The sequence below is a fragment of the Pieris brassicae genome, chromosome 1, assembly GCF_905147105.1.
Source record: "Pieris brassicae chromosome 1, ilPieBrab1.1, whole genome shotgun sequence".
NCBI lineage: Eukaryota > Metazoa > Arthropoda > Insecta > Lepidoptera > Pieridae > Pieris > Pieris brassicae.
In genome coordinates, this window is record NC_059665.1 from 8913017 (window position 1) to 8939694 (window position 26678).

Here is a 26678-nt window from a genome sequence, read left to right on the forward strand (position 1 = left end):
CGGTTAGCAAGCACTAATAAACACAATAAGCGTATTCTTGATGTAATCCGGAAACATATTAATGTTCGTAACTGCTAGTTAACTTTGAATGAGCTTCTAGTACTTGCTTTCTCAACTTTAATTAATGGTCTTATGAGCTTTGGATAAACCTGAATTATTTAACGATGTTTTTGTCAGTTATTTACAAAAAGTAAATTACTTTAATTAACTGGTTGAAACTTAATTTTATATAAAACGGTCTATGTTGATTTTAATTAGAATCACGCCCGAAATATCCAGCATCATTGTTGCACACAGCCGTCCTTTTATTTTAACATCTACGACATAATAAATAGTACATATATAATCCTAAGTCATATTTCAAAATGAAAACTGCAAACACCAATACATCTAAGCTCATATACATACTATGTTACGACTTATTACATAATGATATTGACAGACTGTAATCATCTCTTACTTAAGTTTGCATGTCTAAAGTGAATGGCACAACTTCGACGTTTTTTTTATACAACAGTATTTTATAGGCTACACTTAAACCAGAGGGCTCCCGTGCCGGCATTTTAAGAATTGGTACTCTCTTATGTTGAAGGACCCCAACGTTCTTACGTTTGATAAGTACTTAAACATCGAAAGACCTCTTATCTATTAAAGCACACACTACACGATACTTATACAGATCCTAGAGAGATCTGTAACATAGGTAGACTGTAAGTAGCTGACACACCCATAGCCCGAATACACCATCGACATGTGGACATAATGTAACATATGAACTAGGGAAATATACATCTTTCTATTCTAAGAAAAAAAGCTATTCTATTCTATTATCTATTAAACTAAGAGTCATATTTAAATACTTTTTCAGTAATAGACAAGAGTGAATCAAGGGAAAGTTTAACTGTATATTTGAGGATTTAAAGAAATAATGATGAGAATGAAGCCAAAAACATTACCTTTATACTCCAGCTTGAGTCCAGCATCTGCAAGCTTCCCCGCTTGCTCTCGCAGCTTTAATAGTTTTCTCGACTGATGAGCGACTTATTCGTTGAGCGTTGTTGTACAGTCATTTAAAAATGAACTTAGAGAAGATTATTTTTATGTGTTCTCTTCATTATATTTGTCGTTAAAATTTGTATGTGCTGTAAATGAAACAGTATCCATGTGAACGAAGTGGCGAGAGCAATAGTCAGTCTATGGCTTGAGTCTAGTCTTAAAAGCTGTCTGAGTATTTTTTTTAAATAAATTTATACCCAACTATAAACGCCATCAACGCCTTGGTAGAATACGTACGGCTGCAACGTTCTCGTAAGAGTGGCAGTGGTACACGAGCAACGGTCCTCCAAAATCCTAATAAAGGGTCTATAATTTTAGATTAATAACATTTCAGTTCAGACGAGTACATTTAAGAAATAATAAATAACTGATGAGGAAGATATAGGAATTGTTTTTTTTTAAGTTTTTGCCTATTAAACAAAGACTTATTAAAATGCCATTTAAAACATACTTATTTTCCTGTTTTGATTTTTTTCCGCTCAAGCCAAGCCACAGTTTATACTACTAGTGATAAAAATCTCATATTAACTTAAGCGTTGTAAATATGTACGTTGGACTGAAATAAAATAACTGTAACAAAATATACTTTTATACGGAAACCCAGATAATGGGGGTCATATTTATCGCAGAAAAAGGTATAGAAGAATTTCATACTACACTAAAACGATTGTGGACGTTAGTCACCAGGACTTGAAGATGAATAATTGTAAAAAAAAATTTTTTAATTTTCCCAGCTCTCATATAATTCATATTGGTCTACACTTGCTAGTCGCCTGTAAACTGTAAATGAAATGAAAGTGAACATGAATAATCAATGAACATAAGACTGAAATATCTCTTCTTGATATCTACTTCATCTAAGTATAATCTAATAAGTACATCAATATCGACACATTTTTTAAAGAGAAACTCAATTTATTGTACAAGTTAAATATTATGAATTATTAAATCTTAAAATTTATTATATTCATTTAAGCCCCGGATCTAAAATAAACCATAGACAAAAGCGGGAGCAAAGGCACAAGCATAAGCAGGAGCACAAAGAAATCAGAGTTCAGGTTTAGAAAGAATCAAATCTCGACTGGCCATTATTAATTTGTCAATTTCTCAGACTTTGCACAACTCTCTTTTTTTCTCATCTATTTTTTATTGACTTGTTTTATTTTCACGCATTATATGTCATCACATTACATTGTATTTCATTAATTTATATTTTAAAATTTTCGTAAATAAAATGTTGGATGTTGTTTGTTTTTATTTTTTGTTGTCTAGTAAAATTAATTTTATTATAACCGAATTAATGCGAATTATGCTCCTTTATTACCACTTTCTAAATTAGCATTATGTTGGGGCGATAAGGTTGCTTTCTGATTAGTATTAGTGCAATGAAACGTCTGCTTCGCGTTAAATCTACTTTATTACTAATTATTGAAATTACATTGCTTCGCGTTAAATCTACTTTATTACTAAATATTGAAATTACAAACATAATATGAATGAACACATGATATTTCTGTAATTCTTCCAATTTAAATAAAGACTAAAACTCTCAAGGATTTCAATTAGTCCGTGATGGTATAGCCCTATGCACTCTTTATAAATTTGGTCTCAAAATGACGCACCTCTGAGAGATCTTAGAATGTTGGCAGTGACGTAATGAGGCTAGTTCAGTGTTCCGGTGACCTACGTAATTATTGCGCAGCCGTTCCACTGGCCTAAGTGATCATCTGGCGACATGATTGAAATATATCGTAATTAATTTGTCAAACATATTTTTACTATTCAACACTGTATTAAAATTGAACAAACTATCTCAAACTGATGATTAAACACTACTATCTATTTCTATTAACAAATTTTTGTATGACATTTACAGAAAATTCCAGAAAGATGCCTCTTAACCTAATGTTGAACATTATTTCCTTTAAATTCGTCTCTGTTACTTTTATGCCCATATCTTGTTCAGTGTTATACCGGTCGTATCCATACATTGGACAGTCGGTCAGAACATGTAACACCGTCTCTTCAGCTGTATTGATACAAGAACAGGCAGCAGTTTTTCTAACCCTGAACGTGTAAAGACTGTCACAGACTACAATACATAATCTACGGCTAGAAGGATCTTGAAGCTGCAAGTCAGTCAATGCATACAGTATGAATGCAATAACAATATCAATAAAACTATAAACGGTAAGAGAGAAAGGATTTACGAGGGAGTTGGCAGCTCTCCTAACCTCCGAGGTATTGTTAATAATATTGCGTGTATTACACGACTAGTCTCGTAATCTACTAGTTGATCACCTCCTGCCTACTGAACTATGTATAGTCCAGTCATTTAAGCTTAAATTAGGTAAGAATCTCGGAATTCAAGATACCCAGCTCTAAGTCTGTAAGTACTTGTATATTGACACCCTAAAAGTTGTCTCGAAACCTACATATGGTAGGGTGTAAGCAACTATTAAATTTCAAGGTCAAAGGTCACAAAAATCGTTTTTTTTTGCGCTTTTTTTGGAAATATCTCTTTTCGTATGGGTTTTTTTGCTATTTGTATTTATGATCAATATAGTAGAATACAAAATTCTCTACAAATTTTGTTAAAAAAAAAATTATACGAGGAACCGTTTTCGAGATAGTATGTAGTATGTCTTCGCTGTTAATCAAACCAAACCCCGAAGGCTCCCCTCCCGGATATTGACATTACCTATGAAGTCAGCAGAACAGCCTTGGCCCTCTTTCTAACTTCATGAAATAATGACGATAGTTTAATGACCTTTACAACAATCTCTTAGATAATATAAATCTACATAATAAACATGCATGCCCGTAGTTTAGTGGGTCATAAGAACCGGTTAGCACGACCCACTTTGATAATGTTTTGCACAAGTTGAAAGTGAAAGAGTTAAGAAAACTTTAAAATCATATATTCAAGTAGGTGAATATTTATAAAATTATTAACGTAATATTTTATAACCTCGTTCAGTTACTCATGTTGTATGCAATCTATTAGATCGGGGTCACAGTTTTGAATTCCGAGTAAATCATTAAGGCTTGCAGAGCCAATACTGATAATCGGGTAGAATTAAAAAGCACGTTTGTTAACCAACCATACTTAGTAGTTGGCAAATTATTAAGTAAAATATTTTTTTCTTTTCGCTATCAATAGAAGCATCCAACGCAACTGATTATTTAATTCAACATGAAATTTGTCTTTAAATATTCCACAACCGCATCAGGCCAAAGTCCTGAAAAAAAATTGTTTTTGTATAACTTAATTATGAACAATTATTTTCAGCTTAAGTGTTCTATTAACTATCATAGAAGTGACTTGTGGCTTCTTATTAAATAATTGGTTGTTAATTAATTAAATCGCCTACATTTATTAACTTTAATATCTTTTTTAAAACTTAGTTTGGTCCGTAAATAAATATAATAAATATAGAGTTATAAGAAACCATTCACAATTTTTTTCGAAATAAGCTTAAGGCAGCACGAATTGCTGTGTCAGTGTCTCGGGGTGGACACACGCAGCGGAGAGCTGGAGCACTGAGGCGCGCCGGCCCGTAATAACAATTAGTTATGTAAAACATTACATTAATGTAATTTTTATTTTTTAAATGAATTCAAAGTGTCAAAAATTGGCTATGTTTGGATTTTTTTTCTATCGAGCGAAGTTATTTAAATCGAGTATCTTTCAAATTGGATACATAAGCTTCTCAACCAACCAAACCATATATTTATTCCATTCGCCCTACTTCAAGAAACGATGACAAAAATGGAAAGAAACAATGTACTTTTTTGGAGTTTGGCAACCGGATAGGTCCTTAAATGTAACCTAAAAAGTATTTCATGTTATTACAACATAATAAATTACCGTATGAAATATTTGAACCCATAATAAATGGATTTATTTTATTATCAAGATCGACAAATACATACATAAATCATTAGATTCCATATATGATATATGTACATGAAATAAGTAATAAATTTTCAAGATTCCATCAACATCTAAACTCTAATGAATTCTCTAGTCTCTTTATACTCTATATACTAGCTACTTTTCGAAATTCACGCCGAACGCAACACAATATCTTAATCACAAATATCTGTAGATTATATTTAAATCGTACCTATGTCATATGTAAGTTAAATATTATTTATTCTTTACAGATAACGTAAAATGCGCGCCAACTGAAGTTTCATATTTCAAAATTCCAAGATGGCGACGCCGGCTGTTGTTGTCGAGCGGGCTTCCAAGTATTATGGTAAAAAGGGCGGCAATGATTACAAACCAGTGCTTCAGAACTTGGACATGACCGTCGAAAGGGGTACTATGTAAGTTACAAAACGCCTATTATAATTTACTCTGTTATTATTAGCTGACTAAATGATGATCACGATACACAATCAAGAGTCGACAATAAAGCTAAACACGTAATAAATATATTTCTGTTTACGATCGGATTCTTTATTCAAAGTAACGGTAGGATTTACTAAGAATCATATTTCCTATTGTAAATAACAGTACAGTTTTTAGGCATATTATCTTAATTATGACCAGAATTTGGGTTTAGTTCATGTACCTATTATTGTTTTATTAAAAAAGAATCAATTTCAAAGCTTCAAAAACAATAGCTATTTTATAATGTATTACAGCTACGGCCTCCTTGGTGCGTCTGGATGCGGCAAAACCACTCTTCTGTCGTGCATCGTCGGTAGACGACATTTGGACAGTGGAAACATATGGGTGTTGGGTGGCAAACCTGGAGAGAAGGGCAGTGGGGTTCCCGGACCCCGTGTGGGGTACATGCCTCAGGTAAGTTTCAAATTTGTCCGTCATAAATAACCCTGGAAGTCCTGGATTCTATTTCCGGTGAAACAATAATTGTGTTTTAGGTACATTAATTATTCGACTTTTATATTTCAATGAGTTTGAATAAATTCGATATTTTTTATTATATTTAAAATATGTTTTTTTGGGTTAATGTCATTATTGTCCATGTGTAGTTCAGCTATTCACGGCAATCAGATAGGTGAACTGTAAACTTGATAAAGAGCCATATTAAGCATAAAAAATATATTTAATAATCCGTATATTCTTCCATTTGGGAGTAGGTATGTGTAATACATAATTCCACAATAATCGCTAACGAGTTTTAAATGTATATTATTATTTATCTATAATTACTGTCGTTAAAGAATCAACTAGTTTCAGTAAACAACCTTCCGCTTAGAGATAAATCGGTTTATAAGATGCAAATATAATATTATTAAAATCAAGTCCCGGGCTGATACATTTTTAGTCTGATTGTTTGAGAATTTTTCTCACACATAAGCGAATCAAAAGTTATATTTTGTAAGGTTTGTATAAATTATTAATTTTATTATTTTAATGAAAAAGGAGCTTAAATAAAAGGACAATGCGAACAAAGTCACAAATGACAGTCACGACAAAGTTACTAGAAGCCTTCAACAGCATATTACAAATTCAAATCATGTCCCTACTCCTGTAGGGATTCTTTAGATCACATATAAAGTAAAAATACTTCGTCGGGTGACTCACGTTACACCAGGAAAAAACAGTTATGAAAGGATTTTAGGTCTGCAATTCAGACTTATATATGTTTCGTGATCATTTGCTTTTTCTAATATAGGCAAGTACAGATACCGGCAAACATCTTGAACAAATGACCTTGCCTGCGCAGAAGCGATTTTTAGGTATCACTGGGCGGCGGGAGAGTGACGTGTCGATCGCATGTTTGGTAAATCAGTTGACGTTTGTGTCCCGCGCTGTGTATGCGCAAACTTTCCCCCACTCCCTTGTTTAATGCTCAAGAACTTTGCCGGTATCTGTACAGCGTATTATATAGAAGGCTATATGTATGCTATCGTTTGTAGGGTCTTAGGCTGATTTCCTCACGATGTTTTCCTTCAAGCGAGTTTAAAATAAAATCAATTCATGTATGTATAAGCATAGCTGTAACATAAATATAGCGTTAACTTGTCATATTTTTAAAATTAATCTTAATTACAATGTTATATAAACCAACGTATATAAAGTAATCCTACAGCTAACAAAATTTAATATAATAAAAAATGCGAGCCAATGGTGAGTTGATCGAAACACTCAGGTATAAGAGTCCTGATACCACTAGGCCTGTTCTACACCAGATAACGCAAAATAATAAAAATCACACATAGTTTTAATAAAACTTAGTAATATCAATGACAATGTTTAGTGGCAATCAAAAAATCAAAGTGAGTGCCGGCACTAAAAATGTGTCCATGGGCTGCGAAAACTGGCCTTGGGTGACCCGAAGGCTCGTTTTCGTTATTCTATGTGAATAAATAATAATATGAACGATATACCGTCAAAACCGTTTACGACCACATCGTTTGGAACAACTACCGGTTATATTGACCAAAATCAAAGGTCCCGACGGGTAAAACTATTAAGAACTTAATAACAACGTCATTAGCTGTTACGACTATCGGTTTTTAAGACCAAATAGTAGTCCCTTCCATGTCTTATGACAGATTTTGAATGTAAATTTCACAACAGGTTGATTGCCCGAAACTTCTAGATACACCAGGCATCCCATCATTTACGTCAAAGCTCACCGATGTCCAGATTGAGCGTTCTGATAAACGAGCTAGGGGTCTGAATATACATAGTTTAAGTCACATTCTTGGGTAACGCGTCACATTTTTGGGTAACGCGTCACATTTTTGCGTTACGCGACACATTTTTCGGTCACTCGCCATCTTTTTCTTGTCCCTACCACGGTTGATTTGAAGAGATTCGAAGCCATTAATAACAAATATTTATAATAACGATAACAATGATAGTAATAAATCTATTACAATTAATGATACTCTGTAATAATCTTAGTAGTAATAAGGTAAAATGAAATAATTGTATTACTTGTATTCATGTCTATGATAATAAAAGCCTATTGTTAACCTTTATCTAATTAATTTTATTTTATTTAACCAATTTCTGTCAAGTTGCATATAGTATAGATCATTTTTCGAAAAATAAGGTCATAAACAAGTTTCACTTTCACGCACATATTTTTTATTAAACATGATTTAACGAATTAATTGTGTCTTTTCCTAAGTCAATTCTGGAGTTACTTATAAATGTCTGTCATAGTGCATCGAGCATAGGAACAATGCTAATATATGTACACACGAAATTAATGACGTGTTTCAATTGTTTTCAATAGATATATCTATTGAATAACCAGACAGACACATAATGTAAATAGTACTTGTTACGTTTTTACATAATTTCTATATAAATTAATCCAATGGCGTTACAACTCCATATGGGTCTTGGCCTCGGATTGCATCTTTTTATGCGATAATACTTATTTCATAGACAAGTAGGTGATCGGCCTTCTGCCTGACACATATCGTCGTTTTTGGATTTGACAGATGCCGGTTTTCTCACCATGTTTTCCTTCACCGTATAATATCGAATGTTAGATAGATGCTCATAAGATAATTTCCATATTAGATTAATAATATTAGTAATCCCGGAGCCCCATTATTCATCTCCTTCATTACAATAGAATATGTTCTCAAAGGTCATAAAACATTATTATTATTATTTATTTAATGATAAAAATGTGGTAGACTACATATAATTAGAGAATTCAGAGCGCTAATGCTTACAGTAATTGAACCAAGGTAAGCATCTGTTTAAAAAGTTCTGATATCATTTTAAATAAAATATTTTTTTTATAAATAATAAAAATAACCTTATGTATAATATAATAATATAAATTAGCTGATTTATAAGAAAAAAACGCGTCTTTTGTTAATAGCTATAGAAATGCATTATAATTTTATAATTTTTTGTGCACATTTTTTATTATAATGATAAATTCTGAAAAATCTCTCGTATGAGAAATCAATCCATAACGAAACTACCAGCAAATAAACTTTTTATTTAAATATATTATCATACATATGATATTTATATTAAGTTCCTCGAACTACTACTACAAGCGTCGGATTTGAAGTGGTTTTGTGAACAAATTATAATATACTATAAGTTATATATTTTTTTACAGGACATAGCTTTAGTCGCCGAGTTCACAATACGAGATGCCCTATACTACTTTGGACGAATCTACGGCATGTCAAACAGTCTATTGGCTGAGCGTTACGACTTCCTCTGCAGCCTCCTGGAGCTACCAGGAGGAGACAGTTTCATCAAACAATTGTCAGGCGGTCAGCAGCGACGTGTATCATTGGCTGCTGCTCTGGTACATGAACCTGAACTCCTCATTCTTGATGAACCTACTGTGGGGTTAGATCCGATGCTACGAGAGAAGTAAGTCCTCTTTGCTAGAAATGAACATGTCATTTCATTTGGAAAGTTTATATCCATCCCTATTTTTATTATTTTACCTTACCAAAAGCCTCACGCTATATGTTAAGCTTTACGTTTTTTTATTTTTATTTCAATTTATTTAAAAAAATACACAATTATATGGTAACTGATCTTACAGACGCTAGTGCCTAGTAAGGACATCCCTCTGTTGTGGGTGACCAGATTCTCCATATAGATATCGCATACACGAATATATGCGGAATCTCTTCCGTGGTTCAGATATACGTAGAACAATATAAAACATTTAATCTCTACATTATAAAACAACAGTTTATATAAACAAAGTGTAAAATTAAGACTAACGTTTGGTACTTGCTTTCTGCTAAAAGTATCTCTGTATCAAAGGACTTATTTCAATTCACCTCTCAACTATGGACTTAATGACCAGTAATTACTTCACAAAGCATTGCTGTTTATCATGTTATTAATAAACACGCAATAGCTGTAATAAGTAATTGTAGCAATTTTCCTCAAGTGATGCAAAACTATTGCTTCATAATCTTGCCAATATCTTAAGAAATTCGCAAACGTGTCTAGACTCTAGTACACATTCTCAAGCATAGGGAACAACACGAGGAATTGCTTGCCGCTTTTAAACGCTAAAATGTTTCCGTCTATGTGTTGATTACTCTGTGACAATCAAATATATTTTTGTTACATAATATGAAATATCCATATGACATGACATGACTCAAAACCTAGAATATAATCATGCGCATATTGTAGTCATAAAAAATTACACAGTTTAAGTCACAAAACAGATGTATAAGGAACTATTTCATCATAATTTATTCCGGCACCTACATTACCAACTATCTATTGATAATAATAATTTTCAATTAGCTATCAAAGTACGTATGCTGAAGTACGAGTAGAATGACGTTATAATAGCTAATGTATTTTCTTATATACTATACGGTTTAATAAATTATAGCCGAATATTACTTTTTCCTAACTTCAAACTATATCAAAGAGATTACATTAATATATAATTTACTTCATATATTTAGTATGATAATAATTTGTGCCACTGGCCTTTCGTGTATAGATAGACATAGGAAGATAATTTAGTGCCTTGTATGACTGATTATCTTGTATAAAATCAGTGGCGCTACATTAGGTCTATGCCTCATGATTTTGGAATCACTTTCAAAGGCTAATAAGCCAACATTGCTACATTTTTATCTAATTGTATTTTATAGGTTTTAAAAATAAAGGGCTATGTATAAATAATTTACAAGGGAGTAGTAAGGTATAAAGGGGGAAGTTTACAGTGTTATAGGACTGAATAGGACGAAACTCTTTTGCAATAAAAAAATAGACACCTAAGGATATTGATTCTAACTCGTTAACGCGTAAATTTACTAAATTGAATAAAAAAGTAAAAGTATCTTTTTGTCTTGATTGTCGAATTCCCTTGCGCCTGTTTTTTGTAAACAAGTTCCTTATCACCAAAAAAAAATCCGAACGCAGCGAGTTTTTATTTATTCGGAGTTCATTTATTTGTTCATAAGCCGAATGTGAAAATAAACTAAGAAGGTTCTGTAGCCGTGCTGTGTCAGTCGATCGAGGAAGGGTCGTAAATTTAGTACCGGATACGCAACGTCTCCTAAATTTGGCATTTCATGAAGATTATTCTGTTCGTTACTTTACCAATTAGCTTTTGCTCGTTTACGTTTAAATTGTTGACGGAAACGGGCAATGGCATTGTGGTTTTAATAATATTACACGTAATTAGCATAACTTCTAGTTTTTATTTTTATCATGAATTGATATTTACATGCCAAGCGGAGAGGGTTGCCTCGAATGTCATTGTCACCATAAAGAAACTTATTGAGCTCTAACACATGGGAATTAGGGTTAAGTCGGCACTCTAAAACCCGTTAATTTTATCAATATTCATGAATGTATTTTTTACACCTTTCACCTAAACATATGATGTTTGTACATCAAAATTAATATAACTTCAAGGGCGAACGTGTGTTTCACTTTGTCTTATTAGCATTTAAACTTTTATTTTATTGTGTAATTATAAAAACGCAAACAATAGGAGATAAGACAATGCTGTTGGCTAACTATTACATAAGGTATCTTTTAAATATTTCAAAATGAAATGGACATTGAACGTCATGAGACATTTTGGCATTATTAATGCACAAATGGATTATGAGGTACAATTCATAGATTAAAAAAAATATTTATATTTATTCGTAAAAGCATACCTATTATACGCGAAATTCAGGGCCGCTTACGCTGTAACTTCCAACTAGTGACATCGACAGCGATCCGGACGTTTTTGTATGCAAGTTTGTTGTAGTTCTCTCATTATCCGTAGCATTGATGTTGCAACCTGGGAAACGCGCGGTACCAAAACTCACGATTGTGTTCGGTATTGGAAGTTGACCTGATATTAAGTGATACGCCGCCTTTAGATATTGCCAGAGGGCTAGCAAGTGCGTTTCCGGCCTAATAAAGTAGAGCCTTAGAAAAGAGCGTACCGATTCTAGAAGGACTCTTAAGTAAGTTAGATGGTTTTGGTTTGGACATACTTCAGTGGGCAGTTGGTTGCACATAGTAGTGCGTGGCAAAAACTTCTTCAAAAACGCTCAGTTGTGGAACCACGGATGTCGAGGTGATACGGTCGGTATTTCGTAAATGAGTGTTACGAATTTAGAAATGTCTTTTTTTGAATTAACACTGTTTTTTAAACATGAATGCATTGCCAAAATTGTTCACTGCATTTTTACGTGTCGAGCTACATTATGCCCAAATGGCAGCTGACGCTTGGTCCGCACGTTATTGTATATACGTTCTAGTACAATTCCAATGTAATAATATATATCCGCGAGGTTTGCGTCCGCGTGAATTGTGCATATAAATATATATATATATATATATATATATATATTTGAAATAAATATTCTTATCTATTCCAAACTAATATAGGTAAAGTTATTTAACTTCAAAGAGCATAAGGAGCAGTCAAAAATTGTATCGAATTTATTTCCAGAGTATTATCTTTATCTTGACTTTCGAATAAGTCTAAATATCACCGCAATGATGAACGACCTACTGTGTGGTAAGGTAAATGTAAACTCGGGATGTGTTTACAGAAAAGCCCTACTTTCAGTGGAAGCGTGTTTAATTATCATAACTAAAATCCAACCCAGGCTACAAACTAAAAACAACTAATTTTGTTTACTTGTGTTAACACTTACTACTATAATACTTACTTTTCTTTTTTTATAACACTTATAATTTCATTCTACCAAGCCTCACTTGAATGGGTGAATTTATACATAATATGAGGCATATGAAAATCTATTTCTATCGAAAAGAACAAATAGTTATGTTCGTTCCTTGACACTCATCTTTCATAGTTTTAGTGGAATCATACAGGCTTGTTTTAGAATATCATTTCAGTGACTAAAAACTAGGATTTTGGTTAGCATACATTATCTAACGAGTTCTTTTGTTACAGAATATGGGACTATCTAACGGAACTAGCAGCTAAAGGGACAACTGTCATCATAACGACCCATTATATTGACGAAACTAAACAAGCACACAAGGTAAGCTAAATGTATTCTATTTAGATTTTAATGTTTTAATTGTATCGCTACGGATATGTAAACAATCGAAATTGCGTACAAAACGTTGGCAATGTTATCTGTTGGAAGTTACAGGGTATGGTTTTAATTCATGAGTCCAAATTCTCCAAAATTTTCTTACACTACTTATCGAGAGTGGACGGCGTGTGTCGGGCACAGAAGGCTGCACCTATCTGCTAATAAAAAACCGCTGTTTTTTTAACCTCTAATATAGAAACTAAATTCAAAACAGTAGTGGAAATCTAAGAGTATGTTTTATTGTATATTTGGCGAAATTTTAAGACCTATTACAGCCAGATGTCCTTATTCGTTTACAGTGGTTGCCTGGAAGAGATCGCTCGAAAGCGATAAGGCCGCCTGTTGCCCTCCTTTTAATTTAATTGTGTTCACTTTTTATATTATGTGCAACGAGGTGTTAATACATAAATAAAATAAATTAATAACTATAATTTTATTTATATGTTAATTAAATGTGAAGAATATTAATTTTATACGATATTAATTACATTATTACTTTGTTTGCTTACTCATCACACCACATTCAGGTCTCAATAGTTGTGAACATTACTACTACAACAGACGGTGTTACGACAATGTTGTTGAGGCTTCTAAGCGACTTTAACAATATTATCCAAAAATTACTGTAAAATCTATATAATAAAGGTACTAAGTACACGAATTTTCGCATTATAATCGCATATTTATATTTAATATCGCTTCGCTATCGCTAACATTAGAAATTATGCAATTAAAATACATGTAATCAATGACGTCATTTCCTTTCATAGCGTTTATCCGCAAATTTAGCAGTTGTGGATAATTGACTCTGAATTGTGTCCTAAGATTCATTATATTAAAAACCATACCTCATACGTGAGGTTGTAGATTCGTTCCCTAGCGGTGAACCAATGAACTATCTTTCCATGTATGCATTAAACCTTCGCTTGAACGGTGAAAGAAAACATCGTGAAGAAACCGGCTTGCCTTAGACCAAAAATGTCGACGGCTTGTGACAGGCATAGGACGCTGATCACCTACTTGTCTATTATGTTGATCATGAAACAGATACAGAAATCTCAGGCTTACACCTAGAAAGTTTGTAGTGCCATTGATTTCTTTTAACATAAATTAATGTAAAAATAAACAAAATTTAGAATACGTCTTTAGTAAAGTAATAAAGACTTTTTAAAAATATTCCCAAGTAAATATATATGTATATAGGAATATACTTAATAAGATTTTAAATCGATTTTATGTACTTATAAAGTATTTTTTTAATTGCACAGTGTACACCAAGGCTGTAACCGTCGCGTGTTATAAACTAATCAAAGCCCGTCAATCAACCTATTATTAAGTAAATAATTAATTGAATCATCGGCACTATCGTAAATCTGTGCCTATAATGTAATTTTATATTATTTGTTATTAAATAATAAAGTAATCATTTTATGGACACTTCGTAAGTGGCCATTACTAAGAGAAACATCCCAACTTGCAAACATCAACTAGTCAAATATCATAAAAATTGTTTAAACAAAGGTAAGTACACACTTTTTGCAGCAAATTCTGAGAAAAATCTTGTATATTCTGTGTGAAATGTAGATGTCGTTAAAGAATTCGACATTTCAATATGTGTATTGTATATTGAAAATTTAGTTATAGAAACACGAATACAACAGAAAATGCCGCAGCTTGACCTAAAACCTGATGGAAGACGATGTCAAAAAATACTTGAATAGTATAACATCTAAAAATTTTTTAATAGATCGGTCTCCTTCGAGATGGACAACTGCTGGCGCAGGACTCCCCTACAGATATTTTACGAAGGTTCGACTGCGATACGCTTGAGGACGCATTTTTAAAGATGGCGTTAATTCAAAATGAGAACAGCAGAACAAATAGACGACGCTCAAGTAAGTACCTGTATGAGATATATATATATGTTAGTATTATGTAATAGCATAAATATATTAAGTAAAGAAATTTGGTAAATAAGTATCTACCAAATTTCTTTAACAGAAAGAGTATGATTTGTTCGTTTTACGCAGGTATTTTGTAACTCATTCAAATTCGATCAATCTCTGATTTCGAAAATTTGTTACATTTCTTATATTGATGTCCTTGACTTGATGTCCTATGACCCCTGGATGGGGCAAAGTCCACATTGAACCTCCAGTTCGTTGAGCTTCACATTGAACCTCCAGTTCGTTAAGCTTCACATTTTACCTCGCATCAAGTATTTCCGGGTTTCTTTGCGTCATCTGCAACTGCCAGGTTGACTTGGGATGGCCACGCTTTTGTGGATTTCAATCCTTATTACGTTTTGATATTATTACTGAATTTGTAACATAGAATACAAGCGTGAAAGATGTTGAATTTTACACGAAAAAGAACTTTTTTGCTAACCTGTATGATAGGAATTTAATCGATCTCATTAGTAAACAAATACAACAAGATTTTAATATGTAAGAAGATTTAAATAATTTATTTTGCAGGACACTGAGAATATTATTAATAAATGCGCATTGTTTTTGCTCTTGCATCAGTTAGCTTACCATGTACTCTAATAGCTATTCCGATTACAATAATCGTTTTTATGCGATATATAATATAACGCAACAGAGCCCTTACTATGTAACTTCCAATAGCGATAGACAGCAATCCCGATCTCATAATTTGTTTTTGTTCGGCGTGATTCCAAAGTTGCGACATTAGCGCTACGGATATTGGGAGGACTGTTTCGAACTTGCAGCAGTGTTGGCCAAGTGCCTTCTTCGATCGAATCTCATTCTTGAGGTCGTAGGTTCGATCCCCGGCTGTCCACCAAAGGAATTTCTTTCTGTGCGGATTTAATATTCGCCCGAAACATCGTGAGGAAACCGGCTTTCTTTAGAACCAAAAAGTCCACGGCGTGTGTCAGGCCCAGAAGGCTGATCTCCAACTTGCCTATTGGATTGACAAATGATCATGAAACAGATACAGACATCTGAGGCCCAGACCTAAAGAGATTGTAGCACCACTGATTTATTTTATATCGAACTTGTATACAAGAACGTCGGAAGCGCTGTCGCTAATAGAATTTACAGAGTAAGAGCCCGGACAATATAGTCACTATTGAGTAATGTGTTAAGTATGCTGGTGGCATTCCAAGGCTAAGATTTAGAAGTCTCAGGGTGACATATCACTCACGTACATTAAAAAGCATTTTCTAAACTTTAAATCAGTCGTTAATTACTCGGGAATTAATTTTGTATAAACGCGTTGATTCGCTTCGTTTAGTTAGTTAAATTGTATTTTAATTGGCGCTTCCATGTTCCCAACGTACGCAAGCTAAAGCAAAATTGTTTCTACAGCGCTTACTTCATCCCCGGACGTGATTCCAGAGACCAGTATAGTTAACGATAGCCGATTCCAGTCAACTGAAGACTTCAATGTTGTTACAAGCAGTCGAGATGTAAGTGTTACCGGATACGACAAGTTTCATTTTTAGGAAAAGCGATTTGGTTTTTTTACGACTTGAAGCAGTTCCTTGGACTAAGATCTGGGCCTACACTCGATTTTGCTATTCAGAGCGAGGCCAACTAGAAACACCTCACACACGCTCGTAGCGCCCTCGAAATTTACTAAAACATTAATCCCATAACTTGGGAAGTAGCTCTCATAATTGTTATAGTTAATTTCTGGCGCATTTAAAAGGAGATTATTTTTTTATTATTATATTTTTTTTAATTTCGCAGATTTTAACTAAGCAGGAAAATGGTTTAGAATTGAAAAGTAAGAGGAATGGACGGCTAAAAGCTGTGTTCATAAAGAGTATACAACAGTTCTCGAGGCATCCAGGGTATGTATGAACACTTATATACTTAATATATCTACTAACCTACTTGAGATACAGTAAAATACAGTTTTTTGAATAAATAATGTTTAAAACTAACGAAATTGAAGGAATAAGGTTGACAAATTATTGTTTTTTGATACTAACAAGTTTGTTAGTAATTTTCATTTGACAAGGGAATGTATGTATTTTCCTAATAAATATAAGGATGTGATAGCTACTTTGTTAGCATATAATATTAACATTGTCATAGATAATAATATGACAAAATCTAGGTTAAGTGACGAATCAGTATTGTCTAGTTATCCTAACAATACTGTGATTGAATATTTAAACTAGGCTCTGTGACAACAGAAAAGCGTTGCAATAACTTAATCCTCTTTCATCAGAACATAAACCGCTTTTCTGGCAAAATACTTGATATAGAATTACTAGTTGATAGATATTCAGTAGATATAATATGTTTCTGTGAGACTTGGTTAAAGCCTGACAAAATGTCATTTAATGTTAATAATTTATGGTTGCCAGTATGTTCAACAGAGTTTCAACAGAGGGTGGAGGTACAATAATATTATCTAAAAACAACTTAAAATTTAAAGATAGAATAGACATTACTTCCGGCTCTGTTGATCACTTATGTGAGGTAGCATGTGCAGAGATAGAAAGTCATATAATACTTTGTGTTTACAGACCACCAGCTTCAAACTTTTCCTCATTTTTAATAAATATGGAATATATTCTAATTAAAGTTCTTAAATCCAATAAGTTAGTTTATGTTTGTGGTGATTTCAACATTGATATACTCACTAAATCACCTGAGAAAATAAAGCTCTTAGCATTATTTAATTCATATAATTTAAAATATTTATTTAGTGAACCCACGAGAATAACTGCTTGCTCTAGTACATGTATAGATAATATTTTCACTAACTGTAGCATTGAACAGTCTTCCATAATACCTGGTGTAAGGTCAGACCATAAGGGACAGCTTGTTAGTTTTAAATTAAATCAAATAAATCCGCCAAATAAAAAAATTACACTTAGACCATTAAATGAAGAAAAAAAATTACAAAAATTTAAAAATAATGTTTTAAATAAACTATGCTCTTCTACCTTAAATACCAAAAATCCAAATAGAAAATTTGATAATCTATTTAGTATACTCTGCCATAAATTTAATAAGGCATGTCCAAAAAAGAGTATAAAAATAACTCACAAGTTTAAATTTAATGAATGGTCTACTAAAGGGATAAGGATAAGCAGGGATGTCTTATATAACTTCTACCATGAAAAGTCACTGACATCTGATCTATCATTTCACACTTATCTAAGAAACTTCTCTTCTTCTCTTGCCAAATCGAAATCAATTAGTAATAAAATTGCTAAATCCCATAATAAAGTAAAAACTGTTTGGAATATTATTAACTGCGAAACTGGTCAGACTAAAATGAGAGATGCTGACCCGCGGCTACTTATTGATAATGTTATCATCTCGGATAAGGTAGAGGTAGCCAACGCATTCGACACCTTTTTCTCAAACATCCCTGTAGAGGTTACCAAAACAGCAAAAAGTAGAAATTAGTGGTTCGAGATCATCTGGATCAATAGTGAAAATGGGCGTGCCGCAGGGTTCTTTATATTAATGATCTCCCGCATATGATGTCTGAGATATCGGAAATTATCTTATTTGCTGATGACACTTCCCTCGTTTTTAAAATCAATAGGGAAGATTCCAGTCCAGTAAACGTCAATGATAGCTTAGTAACTCTATCGAAATGGTTTGCCGCGAATAATTTACTCCTCAATTCTGCTAAAACTAAATGTATCAAATTCTCGCTGCCTAATGTCACCCCAGTAGTGCTTAACGTAACTCTCGATGGTGACAAACTTGAAGTCATCACTGAAACTGTTTACTGAAACATAACCATTGACAGTAAATTACAATGGGGAGCTCACATCGCAGCATTATCAGGTAGACTAAGTTCTGCAGCTTATGCAGTCAGAAAAATAAGACGGCTTACTGACGTTGCTACAGCTAGGCTTGTATATTTTCCTTACTTTCATAGCATAATGTCCTATGGTATTCTACTGTGGGGCGCAGCGGCTGACGTAGATGCCATATTCATTCTCCAGAAAAGAGCAATTCGTGCAATTTATAAACTTGGCCCCCGCGAGTCTCTGAGAGAATTATTTAAAGAAATTAATATACTCACGTTGCCTTCCCTTTACATTCTAGAGAATATCATGTTTGTTCGTAAAAATTTGCATCAATTCACTGTCAAAAGTGTTATTCATTCTATAAATACCAGGAATAAGCATAAAATAGTAGTCCCAAAATATAGATTAACAAAATCGAATAAATCGTTTCTTGGGAATTGTGTCAGATTCTACAACAGGCTACCGAAGTGTGTAACTGATCTTACGACTAAAAAGTTCAAAAACGTCATCAAAGGAATCCTAATTAAAAAAGCGTATTATAAAATTCAAGACTATGTTGACGATAAAGATGTATGGCGCTAATTCATCTCTGCATGTGCGGCTTCCCTGGCAACTTGCGCTGTGCAAGTGTGTGTATCTCATTTTACACTCTGTTTTGATTGTATAGAATCTCTGTATACCTTGCATTATATTAACTTCTCAGCCGATTATTACTATTGTAACCGAGTCTTTGTAAGCTAAACCATTGTTGAAAAGAGTGTCCATGGAGTTTCTTGCCGGTTCTTCTCCATGAGACCCACTTTTTGGAACCGTGCAACTAGACGTTTCATAAAGAGCCTGCAAAGGCCTATTTGAAATAAAAACTTTTGATTTTGATGATTTTGTCTCTGATGATCTTGAATGTATGAATTCCCCTAATTCCATTACTAAAAAATCACATGGAAACAATTGAATGTAATAATAATAGAAAGTAATAAATTTATTTCGAATAAATTACAATAAATTGAACCGTTTTACTGTAAGTTAAATGATTAAAAGTTCTTATTTAATATTTTTTATAGACTTATTACATTGCAATTGCTGTATTAGACTGATAATTATAAATAATTTAGCTAGTTTAGTTTGTTTCTTGTCAAAAATTTACGTATTAAAAGGTCCATATAAATTATTATTGAAACTGGCTGGTCTAATACATTATTGACCCATTTTGGAAAAATCTAAAATAAACTACCGAAAGAAAAACATCTGTGGCAATATTTTGAAAATCGATATAGTCTGTGCAGATTAAATGTCGAGTTAATCACTCAATTTTAACATTCCAATTATTGAATATTTTCACGTAATCCTTATGAATATATTTATAAAGGAATCACGTCACATCACTCGCTTTCCGTAAACTGATTTGGAGGCAGACGTGTACAGGGTTATTAACTAGACATCCTATCGTATGGATATTCCCTTTGGTCATCGATAAATTTATTTGTACAAAATAGTCATGTATTCGAGCAATTATAGGTCAAAATCTACAATAACGAATGTTTTAAACCATTTATATATTATTATAGATTCGTCTAAATCTATTGCGATATTCAAAAATATCACCTATCATTGCCAGATGTCCAGTAAAATGCGGTTAATTAGTCACTGAAGTCCTTTGAAAACGTTCTCTAAAGTATTAGGAATTATCGTTCTCAAGTTATAGCGTAACCAACCTAAATAGGGAGTAATTTTCTTTATTCAAAGTTTCTTTCTGTCAAATAGTGTTCATGCTATGAAGATAAAAGTCTAATAGCTTTTGCATAGAACTGATTACGCTGTGTTACAAAGATATAGATCAGCCTGATTTTTATTTGATATTCCTGAAGTAGTTGAAGACGATGCTGTGTGACAAGATTTTGGATGAATCAAAATATTTTAGTCTAGTTTTAACATATTAATGACATTAAGAAAATTTGTTTTTTCTACGCATTACCATATAATAACCGCCTTCGGAACATGAACAGTGAAATCAAGATGGCTTTGTTTTCATTAATGCCGTTTTAACTGAATCAGATTAAATAATTATTTTTCATTACAATACCGGATTATGTTTTATAGAACGAACGGCGTTTCCTTCGATAACAACGTTGGTCTCACAATATCCTTAACTCCATTGACTTTTCTTAGGATTACAGGTCATAACTTGTTAATGATATATTACATTTGTATGTATATTTCCTTAGTTAAGTATCTTATTTATTATTACTACGGTTATTTTAGGTGATTGCACCGCTTTTTTCTGTACAATTTTTTAAAATTAATTTATCCCTAATGTGAAAGGCAAACGGCTTTAGTCCGTACAGCCAGGTCTTTGTACAATTTATTATTAAGTAATTGTTTCGTAATTTAAACGACGGACAATTAAAATGAGTAAGTTTTAAGTTTTCATTATATTATTAAAAACGAACTGGCAGGAACTTGACTTACTATATTAGCATTGATTTCTGTATAATTTTTTTAATTCTTTAAACTCACCTAACCGAAAGAGGTTTAATAAGACGTGTATTATTTTTTTGGATCCCCAAATTTTATAAAATTTATGTTTTTTCAGAGGATTAATATTCTCAATACTATTCCCAATGCTACAAGTGATGGCGTTCTACAGCGCTGTCGGACGAGATCCGAAAGGACTGCACGTCGCTGTGGTTAACGACGAAGCTGCTACTATACCAAGTACGTACCATTTTATAATGCAGTGGGCACTGTATGAAGTCAGTGGGGCAATGAAGCATTGAATTTGATTCATTTTTTTTAGGTTCACTGTCTGACGTCTCATATTTTGTCTATGCGTGACTCTCATATGTCAAAGTTCGGTTTTTGACACACGAGAATCACACTTAGCGCAAAGGCTTGTTTTCAAATGAGAATCTCACTCTAAGACCTATAAGTTTCCTCGCGATTATTTCGTAGATGAAGTGCCATTTACATAGAAGACAATACATACACAGCTGGGATTCGAACGCCAGGCATCATCATCAGACACTTAGCTACTAAGCTAACTCTACTAAAATTAATTTATTCCTAAATATTTTTAGTGGGAAACGAACTATGTAAAACGAGTAACCTGACATGGGTGGCAATGAACGAAGAACAAATATGTGAATACCACATGCTGAGTTGTTGGTTTGTGGACGAAATGGAGAAACGGGGAATCATTGTGGTAAGTGCGATCTCAGTAGCGCGTAATCCGACACAACTTAGTGTCTTATAAATTACAAGTGAACGATGACTCTCGTATGTCAAAATGTAATACAATACACAATACATTTTATTTTGACGTATAAAGACAAAATAAATAATATTAACCAGTGACACTACAACCTTTTTCTGGGCCTCAGATTTGTATACACAAATCTGAATCTGAAACAGATACCTGTTTCGTTATCATTTGTTACTTCTAATAGGATGATGATGATGAACCTTCTGTGCCTGACACATCTGGTTGAGTTTTTGGGGTCTACGTTGGGTTTCCCTGGGGACAAGTCCATTGGTGCACAACCGGACTTCCAACCACGCACCCTGAAGAGTTTTAACATACTACAACTTATTATTTGTCAAAAATAAAAATGGAACATTAAAACTTCCGCTTGGGGTTTAATTCTCATGATTAAATTTCAGTTAAGTTACCGTATACAACTTGTATTAATTGTTTTTTTTAGGAGTACTACAACTCGACAGAAGAGGCCAAAATGGCCGTTGCAGCTCGGACTACGTATGGAGCTGTCTATTTCCCGACCAACTTTAGTTCCGCACTTGCCTTACGAATCGCAGACGGCTACGTTGAGGATAATATAGTAGAGGAAAGCACTATAGCTGTCTGGTTGGATATGACAGGTATAAAAAAAGTTTAATTCCTTATAATTTTTCAGTCTGTAATACTAAATAATATAATTGTAATAGAATTGTCTTTCAAGGTTATGTTTGTGTAAAGAAGTATAAATTACTTGACAAATTTAAACGAAATTGGCACTGTTTCTTCTCGCCCGCTCTACGCTCTTGACTTGCGAACTGATAGTAAATGTAAATTTAGAATCAATTAAACATCTCTTCTGTTGACATTCATAAGTGTACTTGGTTACCTATTTAAATAAAGTTATTTTGAGTTTGATAAACAATTTGTACAATTAGACCGGCTCTTCGTAATCGAGTACTCCGTAAACCAATAATTATTCACTTAAGGTGTTATTGACGCTCAAACAAAAGTATCTTAGTAATGTCATACACGTCAAATAAACGAGAGTCTTATATATATATCACACATTCATTCGCCAATAGACGGTAAAGAGACCTATTAATGCCATTTTTGGTTACAATACAGATCATCAAATCTCGAATTTCCTGAAACGGAGTGTTATGAAGACGTATGAAACATTTACCAAACGAGCGATGTCTGCGTGTGGGATCAATGAGGATCTTGTCCAGGTATATTTGTTATATTTCGCCCTCCTTTTGATTTAATTATGTGCATTTTTTTATTTTCTGTAGTGTAACGAAGTGCTAATAAATAAATATATTATGAGGAAGCCCTATTTAAATAGTTTAATCGTTGATTAAAACCTAAACATAACAATCAAATTTACAGTATTTACATTTGTCTTGTCTATACAGTATTAGAAATTAATTTAGTTAAGAACAACTTTTATTTTGTTATTAATTAGCGTCCAACTCTTTAAGGCTAGATATTATATTAAGAATGTAATAGACATATATAATATAAAACTGTAACATGACTTTTGTTAAAAGTTTTCACACCGTTATAATTAACCCATACCATTAAAATTTATTATAAAAATTTCTAATTTCTGCAGAAAGAGAGGTATTTTTTTATTAATAATAATACATTATTACTTTCTCTCATATTACATTTGAAACAAACAATATGATTACAATTAAGAAGGTATTGGGAGACTGGTTTTCAAGCTAGGTCCACTTTTCCACAGAAAAGTCATACTGAGTCATAAAAAAGCACATAGAGTAGGCAAACAAATTTAATATTTTAAAAAGAAAACAGCCAACTAGATTACTACAGAAATAAAGTTGTATGGGTGTGGGAGTGAATGTTAAGTATAAAGATGATTTTCGAACTATAATGACGTAACAGGGTAATTCCGCAATGCGACCTCAAGTCGCGGTTTGCTTTCCGCATAGACTCTAATATAAGATCTTAATCAATCTTTCTCTTCCGCTTAGCTTCCTGTGAGGATGAAGCCACCAATCTACGGCTCATTAGAACCGGAGATGGTATCATACATGGCACCAGGAGTCATGATTACGTAAGTCAAAGATTTATCTATCAGAGGACGAATAGTATGATTAATTACTTTTGCAAGTTTCAACTCAGATCCTCAATATGTGATTATTATTACTCTATCCTAGGATTATTTTAAGTTTTTAAACAACACTAAATGTTATAAAAATCTTTCCCGCGGAAATGACGTCGTTAAAGCTGTGTAGTTTAAAAACTAAGTAAAATTAGCATACTGAAACATTTATTCTTGGGCCATTATAGATAAAGTAAATATCTACAAATATATTAATAATGTAATAATAGATGCAGGATGTTTTTATTATGTAGGAGTCGTAGTTACGACGTAAAAAATAGCGCCGCTACAGCGGTAACACACGAGCCCAATATTGACAGAACTACATCGAAATTGCATACAAAACCTTGCATAGTACTTGCTTTGACTAGGGGCCGTTCAGGTATTACGTAAGCACTATAGGGGGGGGGGGGGGGGGGTTCTAGTTCTTATTTGGTGATAACGTCAACAGTATTTTTTTTACTTTTTTACACATATTACACATTGTATGGATAGTAGGAAATGCATTTTCGAGAATTCCTACAAAAATTTATACGTTTATGTACTACATCTTACTTTTGCTGACAAGAGGAGCGGGGGGGGGGGGGGGGTTAAATTGCAATAAATCTACTTACGTCATACTTGAACGGTCCCCTGATTGCAAAATTTAATTATCCAGTAAATAAATAAATATTGTTACTTGTGTGAACTAAAAAAATATTTTTAATATAATTGGAATACTTTTACAGGATTATTTACTTCTTGCCGGCCATAGTAACATCTACGCTAATGATATCGGACCGTCTCGATGGTGTTTGGGAAAGAAGTGCAGTGGCGGGAGTCCAGCCCAAAGAGATGTTGCAGGTTCACATCACGCTGCAGAGCGCAGTTATTGTTTTACAGGTAAAAGCAACAAAACGTCATCTTAGATTTGATTTTATCTAAGTGCGTGATGCTTGAATTAAAAATTATGAATATATATTAGTTTTAATTGTTGACTTCAATTAAAAACACTATACACTATAAATTCCTTGATACAATCCACAAAGTCCCCTCTAAGATTATATTAAGATTGCCTAATTTCGTTTTTATTCAATCATGACGAGTATTATGGAGCCAAAAAAATATTGAATTACAGCTCATTAATTTAGCCAAGAGCTTTTACTAGCGATTTTATTAAATATTGTATTTTTTTTAAATAAGACATTAAGCGTTTACTTCATTTTTGTTCCGTGCATAGCTTCTCATCTCACGCGAACTTCAGGCATACGTTTGTTTCACTGGTCACTAGAGCGTACGAAGCGTGATGCGCGGGTGAAATCGTGAATTATAATGTATCAATTTATTGAAATGAAAGGTTAAAAGTTATAGTTAAACTTCTTTAGGCAGCGGTTTTGCCGAAGAAAAGGGAGAGAGCGATTGAGACCGTTTGAGAGAGAGTGAGAAAGGGCAAACGTAGCATGAAACAAATAGCCATGGAGCGAGAGTAGGGAGCAAGCAAGTGAGAAAAATCGAGTGTAAGGGAGATAGAGAAAAATACACGCTATTGGTTGATGTATTCATTTAGTAGTTGCACATTAGAACTTTAGATGGCAATTCTGTCGCGTAACGTCTTGTGCAGTAAACGCAGAATTTTTATTTATTTATACTATCATTAGCATGTATACAGTGTTTAACAGTGTGAACATAGATATACAAATACATGGAGTGATCACATACTGGTACATGATCATCTATTGGGGCTTTTACCTTAGTAATAATTAATTTACAAAGAAGTTTTATTTCTGACACAACATTGATCACAAGTACACATTGTGATCAATGTGTCTATTATGAGTTTGGTTTTAAGAAAAAATACTTGCATACCCCTGAGGGAAAAGACAATTTTAAAAGTACACCATTCAATAATTTTGACTACGATAATAAAGATAAATAATATTAGGTGATTGTAATTATAAATTAATTGATTTCACACTTCAAAGCTAACTCGTTTTCTAACAATATTATTAATAAAATAACGTAGTTATAAAGTACCTATTAATATTAATATTTATGTCATATAAAACAAAATATTAACTTTAATTTTACTTCAACGTAGATTTTATTAATCATATTTATATTTTTTTAGACACTTGAGATGATGGTCCTAGCGTTCGTCGGCTATGATCTTCCATTCAAAGGATCCATAGTGACTTGTGGCATCCTGCTCTTCCTCCAAGGTTTGGGTGGAATGTGCTACGGATTCCTCCTCTCGGTTCTGTGTTCCAGCTTCACTGTAGCGTTCTTCGTTGCCACGGGTAGCTTTTACCCTATGATATTGCTCTGTGGTAAGATTTTGTTCATCTCTATCATGTATAATATTATATTAAAATCTCTTTTCTATAGCAACAGGTATTCCACGAACTATGAAAGGATTTCCGAATGTGTTTTGTTTGTGAAGCCTACTAGGGATACTTCTAAATATCTATTTTGATTTCAATAACTATGTAGGGAAT

General features: G+C 33.1%; 1 protein-coding gene across 1 annotated transcript in view; it reads left to right on the top strand.

Moving 5' to 3' along the window:
* The window catches only part of LOC123712579 (ABC transporter G family member 20-like), a 38121-nt gene that overhangs the window by 10416 nt on the left and 1027 nt on the right, over positions 1-26678 (top strand). Inside the window, exons 2-15 of the mRNA XM_045665752.1 lie at positions 5227-5391; positions 5713-5872; positions 9138-9400; positions 12942-13032; positions 14837-14984; positions 16425-16525; positions 16809-16912; positions 21435-21556; positions 21919-22043; positions 22543-22717; positions 23202-23305; positions 24074-24156; positions 24933-25086; positions 26312-26510. Of these exons, the coding sequence (XP_045521708.1) occupies positions 5276-5391; positions 5713-5872; positions 9138-9400; positions 12942-13032; positions 14837-14984; positions 16425-16525; positions 16809-16912; positions 21435-21556; positions 21919-22043; positions 22543-22717; positions 23202-23305; positions 24074-24156; positions 24933-25086; positions 26312-26510 (1945 nt within the window). The 5' untranslated portion in view covers positions 5227-5275. The remainder of the gene's footprint in view (positions 1-5226; positions 5392-5712; positions 5873-9137; positions 9401-12941; positions 13033-14836; positions 14985-16424; positions 16526-16808; positions 16913-21434; positions 21557-21918; positions 22044-22542; positions 22718-23201; positions 23306-24073; positions 24157-24932; positions 25087-26311; positions 26511-26678) is intronic.